This window comes from Temnothorax longispinosus, unplaced genomic scaffold (assembly GCF_030848805.1).
Source record: "Temnothorax longispinosus isolate EJ_2023e unplaced genomic scaffold, Tlon_JGU_v1 HiC_scaffold_466, whole genome shotgun sequence".
In the NCBI taxonomy this organism is placed as follows: Eukaryota; Metazoa; Arthropoda; class Insecta; order Hymenoptera; family Formicidae; genus Temnothorax; species Temnothorax longispinosus.
In genome coordinates this window covers 1-8,667 of record NW_027270304.1, presented here as the reverse complement: position 1 = coordinate 8,667, position 8,667 = coordinate 1, and the positions used below count along the sequence as shown (strand labels likewise).

General features: G+C 47.9%; 1 protein-coding gene across 1 annotated transcript; it reads left to right on the top strand.

The window, feature by feature from the left end:
* The first annotated feature begins 1,394 nt into the window (after positions 1-1,394).
* Positions 1,395-2,111, top strand: LOC139824610 (uncharacterized). The gene has a single exon (XM_071797149.1). The coding sequence runs from the start codon at positions 1,395-1,397 to the stop codon at positions 2,109-2,111; it is 717 nt and encodes a 238-aa protein (XP_071653250.1).
* The last annotated feature ends 6,556 nt before the right edge of the window (positions 2,112-8,667 follow it).

Genomic DNA, 8,667 nt, shown 5'->3' with positions numbered 1-8,667 from the left:
TTCCCCGATGGACAGGGATGCGTCACGATAAACTCGAAGTGGAATTACACGGATTCGCGGACGCGTCCATTCGAGCTTACGCCGTGGTCGTTTACCTCAGAATCGTGCATTTTACCACAAATATTCAGGTTACCTTCCTCGCGGCCAAAACGAAGGTCGCGCCGTTAAAAACCGTCAGCGTTCCACGATTAGAACTTAATGCCGTCGTTCTATTAACTCGGTTGTTAGATTGGGTAAAAAATTCCCCGCGCTTCCCGCGAGCTTTATTATTCGGATGGACTGATTCCCAAATCGCATTGGCTTGGATTCAGCAACATCCATCTCGATGGAATTCCTACGTCGCGAACCGCGTCTCCGAGGTGCAGACGCGCCTTCCGTCAGTACGTTGGCAGCACGTCCGTTCTCACGACAATCCTGCCGACTGCGCTTCTCGCGGCTCTACTGCTATCGACCTTGTCCACCATGAATTATGGTGGTTCGGCCCCCCGTGGCTTAGAAAATCCCCGGCCTCGTGGCCGATTCTCCCGACTCCTATCGGAAAGGAAATTTTGCAAACGGTATCTTCCAAAGCGCGCAAAGCTACCGTTCATCTCGTCGATCCAACTCCTGAGTGGAATCTGCCCACCTCTTGCTCGAGCTGGATCCGACTTCTTCGTATTACCGCATACATTCGCCGTTTCGTTCAAAACTTAAAAAATAAAGTTGCCTCTTCGGCGATCGTCAAGTCGCCTTTGACCGCAGAAGAGATCCACGAAGCTTCTGTCTTTTGGCTTCGATCGGTACAAGCGACAGGTTTTCCTGATGACTTGAAAGCCTTAAAAGCTCATGCCGCAGTATCGCGAACAAGTCCCTTACGCTCTCTCCACCTATTTATCGGGAAAAGATCTATTAATCCGGCTGGGCGGGCGGCTCGAAAACTCAGCGCTGAGTTACAATGAGCGACACCCAGTTATACTCCTGCGACATCATATTTCTGAACTTTTGATCGAGCAAGCTCACCGACGCTCCCTCCATGGAGGGACACAACTCACGCTTAGATGTCTCCGTCAAACTTATTGGATAATTTCGGCGCGAAGCATGATCAAATCTCACATCCATAAATGTGTTACATGCCGTCGATACTCCGCGAAAACGCCGACGCAATTAATGGGTGATCTCCCGAATCCCCGAGTCAATCCCTCTCCTCCTTTCTCTCACACGGGCATAGATTACGCCGGACCGATGATTATTACCCCCGTGGTCGGCCGTGGTCAAAAGGGGAGCAAACATTACGTAGCGGTCTTCGTTTGTCTCGCCACTAAGGGATCCACCTCGAGTGTGTCGAGGATTACTCCTCCGAGGGATTCCTTGCCGCATTTCATCGGTTTGTCAGTCGACGCGGACTGCCATCGGACATGTACAGCGATAATGGCACGAACTTTGCGGACCGTGAGCTACAATGCAGCTTTTGCTCGCTTATGAACAACCCTTCCCTCAAAGAAATCTTCGCGAATGACGGTGTGAAGTGGCATTTCGTGCCCCCGGCTGCACCACATTTCGGCGGGCTTTGGGAGGCTGGCGTTAAAAATTTTAAGCACCATTTCAAGCGGGTGATCGGTGCTCGTACTTTATCTTGCTCGGAATTCGTGACTATTTTATGTAAGATAGAGGCGTGCCTCAACTCTCGACCGATTTTGCCACTCAGCGACGATCCGTCCGACTTTACCGCGTTGACGCCTGGTCATTTCCTCATCGGTCGACCGCTCACCAGCGTACCGAAGGAATCATTACTCGAAATCAATGCGAATCGATTGTCGCGATGGCAACACGTGCAACTCATGGTCGAACAGATCTGGCGTTTTTGGTCGTCGGACTACTTACATTCATTGCAACAGCGCGTCAAATGGACCGAATCTCACGATAATCTCAAGGTTGACGAGTTAGTTTTACTAAAAAACAACCTCCTTCCTCCTTCGAAGTGGAAACTTGCAGGGATTCAACAAGTCCATCCCGGACTTGACGGTCGCGTTCGCGTCGTTACATTACGCACCGCCAATTCCGAGCTGAAGCGACCAATAACGCAGACCTGCCGGTTACCTGCGTCTATCGGGCCTACGGGACCCGTAGAATAACGTTAAACTACGACTATTATGTCTCTCATTAGACTTAAGAACATTGTGCAAAATAGTTTAAGCTTTCAAGTGTATATAGTGTATATAAATAAATTTATCATGAGACCTCAGCTCTCATTTGCGTGCGCACTTATGCGACCTCGTTCACCCCCGTTTGTTTCGCATTCCGTTGAATACGAGGCGGGCGGCATGTTGAGAATCTAACGCTCGAAAAGTGAAAGCGAGCGTTGGGAATATTCGAGAACGCTCGATTTGCTCCAAAACGCGTTTATTTGCCTTTCCCCCGTTTTTTTGGTGTTTTCGCTCGCGCCCGGACCACAGGTGTACATCGCGTGATCGCACATACTGCGACCAATAGTCTGGTCGCTCAACGATTTGGAGCCAATCAGCGTTTCTCACGTCTCGAAATTCCTCGCGGAAAAGTTCGGAGCTCCGGCCGCGATCGTTTCGCTTGTTCCGGCCGGGAGCTCAGTGAGCCATCACAAATCGTACGCGACACTTGTGTTTGTCGACATCGAGAATACGGAGTCGAATCGTAGCGAGTACGAAAGTGCGAAATAACGAGTGCGATATTACCACGCGAATATTCTGACATTGTAACCAGCTTTGAATAAAGTGACTTTTGTCTCGTTTTAAACGAGATACTGACTATTTTTTGTGCTCTCCTCGGCGGGGCGCGCGAAAACATCGGGCGGTCCACTAACATTTAATACTAATTACCTACTATACTAATTACCTAATAATCTACTAATTATCAATAATTTATTTTTGCTTAAATACTAATTTTTACTAGTAAATAGACATTTTTCTCTGACAAATTACTATTTTTTTAAGTAATGCATAATGCACTTTTACTTAAACATTATTAATGGTAATTCTACAGAATAGGGCCTTTTCCGAATTTTGATGTTTTCTTGCGGTTTTTTTGGTAAAAACTTTTGTTGTGACTCCGACAGTGATAATCAATCGGGGGAGCCCGAAAAATATGCACCCTACCTATTTTTTTTTACCTATTTTTACTTTATTTTTGATAAATGTCTAGATGTCTAGTTAAGGGCGACCTTACCGATTTCAATGACCTTGATATATGTCATGACCCCAAGTGACCTTCAGAAGGTTTTAGCCGTCGCTCGTTATTCGTTAAAAAGTTATTAACAAAAAAAAGTTTAGAAAATACGTAGCAGCTATTTTGAATGGAAGGCTTCTAAAAGTATTTAAATAGTTTAAAGCGCATCACTTTACGCAAACCGAGTTTACGCACACCTCCCCCTGCTTCGGAGGAGATTCCGTACGTCATGAAATAGTTCACGCATACACTTCCCACGCGAACCGAGGTTCACGCACATCCCCCCTGCTTTCGGGGGAGGTGCGGTAGCCCCGAAATAGTTTCACGCATACACTTTTCACGCACACCAAGGTTCACCCACCCCCCCTGGGCCGGCCCGAAAGCAGGGGGGGGGGAACCTTGTGCGTGAAAAGTGTATGCGTAACTATTTCGGGGCTACCGCACCTCCCCCGAAAGCAGGGGGGGTGTGCGTGAACCTCGGTTCGCGTGGAAGTGTATGCGTGAACTTTTCACTGCCGTCTCCTCCGAAAGCGGGGATATGCGTAGATGCCAATTTGGTGAAAAGTGACGCGCTATTTCGACAGTATAATACTTTTGAAGCGCGTCAATACTAACCTACTGCTATATTTCTAAACTTTTTTTGTTAATAACTTTTTAACGAATAACGAGCGACGGCTAAAACCTTCTGAAGGTCACTCGGGTCATGACCTTGACAACATTGATATCAAGGTCATTGAAATCGGGGTAAATATGTAGAATAACGGCACCTTCTCCGATTCTTTTGAAAATTTCAAATTTTTGTGTATTTTGAATAGTAAAAAAGATTCTAAGAAGGAAAATTGTCGCTCATTCCGTTTGTTTATAATAATTAATACTTAAAATATCACTATGTCTGTAAGTGAAGAAATAATGATTTATGGATATATATTTCGCTTCTTATTATTAAATCATATGTTATTGTTAGGTCCCGAGAGAGAGGATGTAGCAAGGAACCGAAGTAACCTTTACGATACGTTTATTCTTCTCTCTGTTCACTACAGAGACGGGGAGTATATATATATGTCCGAGTTCGCAAGAGCTCGCGTACGACGTGCTGCCCGAGATGGCCGGTGCACGCACACTGCCCCCTGCTGCGCGCGCGTCGCGCCACCTGCGCGAGATCGGCGCGTCCCGCCCCAACATCTCCCTTCTTAAAAGACTACCACTGGGTGTACGATTTAGCTCTGGGATCCAAGACAAGTCTTCGTGGCTGGACTCTCTGACGGATGGGCCTGGTTGGCGTAGTATCGTCCGAGGCTGTTTCCAACTCGGGTTCGTGGTCTTCTTGTGGGGGAGCCGGAGGGCTGAACCGAGGTTCTGGCGAGGTCCGATCCAGGTTAGGCTCATGGAAGATCCAATCGTCCGAGGCCGAGGAGTTTGGAACTCCTGGGGCGTCTCCCGGGGTGTCGCCTACTTCCCAAATGTGGTTGATGTGACGCTCGACCGACCTGCCGTTGTCCAGGTGTACTCGATAGCGTGAATCGGATAGAACGTTTTCAATATAACCTTGTTCGCGTTTGTCTTTCAGAGCGACGACGACCCCGGTCTCCAGGTTTGAGAGTTCTCGGGCGGGTTCCGTGGTGTTGATCAAACTGTTGTCGCATTTTGTGCTGCTTTTGACCGAGGTCGGTCGGGGGAACGGTTTGGTCTGGTAGTCTCGGAATAAGTTTGGAGAAAGGTGAGATGATTCTTCTTCCAAAAAATAGTTCGGCCGGGGATTTTCCCTCTGGGGCTGAGGAACACGGGGTATATCTGTAACTGTACAGGAAGTCCTGGAGTTCTTTCTTCCAATTGGTTGTGTCTTTAGCGATGGCCCTTTTGATTGAGTCGATCATTCTTTCCGCTTGGCCATTGGATTGGGGGTGGTTGACAGCGGATAAGATATGTGTGATTTGCATTTCTTTGCAGAATTTCGCGAAGATGTCTGCAGTGAATTGTGTTCCGTGGTCACTGATCAGGACCTCAGGAGGCCCGTATCTGGAGAAAGTTTCCCGGCATAGTTCAACTGTACGGGTGGCCGATATGGTGGGTGTAATTGCTACGTCGATAAACTTCGAGTATGCGTCAACGAAGACAAGTAAGTATTGGCCGTCGATTAGTCCCGCGTAATCCACATGTAGACGTTCGAGAGGGATTGGCCAAGGGCTGATAGAAACCTTGATTGGTAGTTTCCTTGTTAATGCACAAGAGTTGCATTGTTTCACAAGGCGTTCGATGTCCTCGGAGAGTTTTGGCCAGTATACGTATTCGCGCGCCAGCTGCTTCATTTGTCTAATCCCTGGGTGGCCCTTGTGGAGGGATGAGAGGATGCTGGATTGCATGCTTTGAGGTATGACTACTCTGTCTCCCAGTAATAAAGTATTGTCAATAATTGATAAACAGTCCAGGCGCTTCTTGTAATGTTCTACTGTTGATGAGTTTGACGTAGGGATTTTATTTTCCCGAATGGCTTCTATTATTATCATAAGGTCTGGGTCTGCGCTGGTAGCCGTCTTCAACTTAAGGCGAAGGTCTTCTCCGAATCTGTCGATGGATAGATTTCTAACTTGTAGAACTTCATCTTCTATGAGGCAGATGCTGGCGACTTAAAGTTCTTCAAGGTTGTCTTGACGGAATTTCTCTATCAGGCGAGACAGGGCATCTGCTTGCCCGAAATCCTGTGAGCGGACATATTCGATCTTGAAGTCGTATCCAAGTAATCTTATAGCCCATCGTTTAAGGCGAGCTGCTGTGGTCGGTTTGAGTCCCTTGGTGTTTTCCGTTTGTAGGAGTGCGACTAGGGGTTTATGGTCTGTTTGTAAGATGAAATTCCTTCTCCACAGAAATTTGTGGAAACGTTCGACCGCCGTGACCAGTGCAAGAGCTTCCTTTTCTAGTTGAGAGTAGTTGCGTTGAGAAACTGTTAGGCTCTGTGCCATGTGGTAAACAGCACGTTCTTGTCCGTTCCGATCGCGTTGTAGGAGTACTCCACCAATCCCCGTGGAGCTAGCGTCGGCTGCAACTATAAGGGTTTTTGACGGGTCGAAATGTTCTAGTGGAAAGCTTCGTCATGTTGCGACTCCCATGACCAGGGGTGATCCTTTCTAGTGAGATCCTCTAACGGTTTTTTTAGTTCGTGGAGGTGTGGTATGAACTTTCCATAGTGGTTTACCATCCCTAATAGCGTTTGAACCTCTGGTACGCAGGAAGGTTTTGGCATCCTCGCAATTGCTCGGGTGTTTTCCGGATCTGGGGAAATGCCTGAGCTATTCACTATTAAACCGAGGTATTTGATTTCCTCTAGGGCAAAGTGGCACTTCTCTGGTTTCAACTTCCAACCTCTTCAAGTCGATGTAAGGTGGCGCGGAGACGTCTATCGTGTTCTTGGCGGGTAACGCCCCTTACTATGACGTCGTCCAGATACGACTCCGCGCCTTCTAGGTCGGCGAGTGTCTCATCCATGGCCTCTTGGAAAATGGCTGGCGCCGTCTTAAGGCCAAAGGGTACACGATTGGATCTGTAAAGGCCGTTCGGAGTCGTAATTGTGGTGACGTCGCGATGCTCTTCATCGACCTCGATTTGTGAGAAAGCCTCGCTGAGATCCAAAACACTGAAATGTTTATTACCGTTTAGTTTAGACATTTTATTGTCTACGCTTGGCAAAGGATACGGGTTGTTTTTTAGAACGCTGTTTACTGCAACGGAATAGTCAGCGCATAATCGGATGTCTCCATTAGCCTTCTTTACGATCACAATTGGTGAACTCCAATCCGACTGGCGAACGCGTTCGATTATGCCTAGAGATTCCAAACGTTGTAGTTCTTTTTCTAGAGGTATTTTCATGGCGTATGAGATTGGCCGGCAGGGTGTTCGAACTGGAACAGAATTTTCGGACAGCGTGAATTTGGCTTTAAAGTTTTTGCATTTTCCGAGGCCAGGGGAAAAAAGTTTTGGGAATTCTTTGATGATTTGGTCTCTGAACGACAATGCGGGTCCCCCAGGCAGATTGGATTTGTCGTGGATGACGGCCGCGCACGGCGTGTCTTTGTTGAGACAGAGTTCGCGGCACCTGTCGAGAGACATGGACCCTAGGTTAAGTTTGTCAATAGCATTCAGTCCGAGTAGGTTAAGGCCGCCACGCGCGACCACCTCTATGAAAACGTCACCCTCGCTGTCGGCTACACGTATTCTACACTTAAATCTTCCAACTGTCTCTAGCGCGTTTCCACCCGCGTGTTCTACGAGTCTGCTTGTATTGAGTGTCGGGCTGCCTAACCGTATCCAAGTGTCTTTACCGATGGTAGTAACATCTGATCCGCTATCGTGTTGAAATTGCACTGTTTTACCGAGTAACTGAACTGGGATGTAGACGCGACGGTGTTTATCGATCGACGTTATCGATTGGATCGCCGGCTTAACTGTTTTGTCTGTGTCTTCGTCTGTGTCATCGGCCGATAAGTGGTCGATTTTCGCGCTCGAACGACACACTTTGGCAATGTGGCCTATTTTGGAGCACTTGTAGCACGTAGCGTCGCGGAACGGACATTTTGACCGGAGGTGTGAGCCATCGCAGCCATTGCACTTCGAAAAACGGGACGGTTTCTTAGATGCACTATCGCGTTCCTCGGAGCGTTTAGCGGTTTCCGCCGGAGAACATTTTTGCACTCTCGGATTTGCGCGCACCACGTGTGTGATCGACGCGGAAGTGGTCGGATTCTCGAGCGTCTTCATATTCTCCGACACGTTCATGTGGGCTTCTAACTCAGAAGCGATATCTTTGAGAGTGGCATCCGGGTTTTTTTCTACTGTACGTAATGCCATCTTCTTCAGATCGTCGTTTTCGCAGGAGAAACAGAGTGATTGTAGGAGTAATAGTACTCTAAGATTATCGTCGGTAAGTTTGGTACGTTCGAAGTCTGATGCGAAACGATTTATTCGGTCGATATGTTCCGAGATGGAAACTGCCTTATCGTACCTGTAGTTTAGAATTTTGATGCGGCGGCGCGTGAGAGATACCTTATCGCGGAAAAGATTCTTCAAGATGGCGATGAGATCTTCCTGTTTCATTTTTGTCGGATCCGCTGGTGCGACGTGATCCACCAGTCTGTCGAATTCTGTTTGGCCGAGTTTGTCTAGAAGTAGGCGAGTACGCATTTCCGCGGGTAATGATTCTGTTTCAGTGACGAGTGAGTACTCGTGGCGTAGCAGCCATTTCGAGAAGGGTCTCGTTTCGTCTCCGAAGGCGAAGACATATTTTTCGATGCGCGTACTTAAATGGTTGTACACTTCCGTCGACGTGGTCGTTGGGCTTGAGTTTGCCTCTTGGGAGCGTTCTCGTTGTATTTGAAGTTGTAGGAGGCTGTTGATCGCTGCCGTGAGCGCTTCGATTCCGGACGTTGCCATTTTGGGCTCTTTTGTACAGATACACGATGAGAGGTTCTCAGCCGCAGCGCCAGTTGTTAGGTCCCGAGG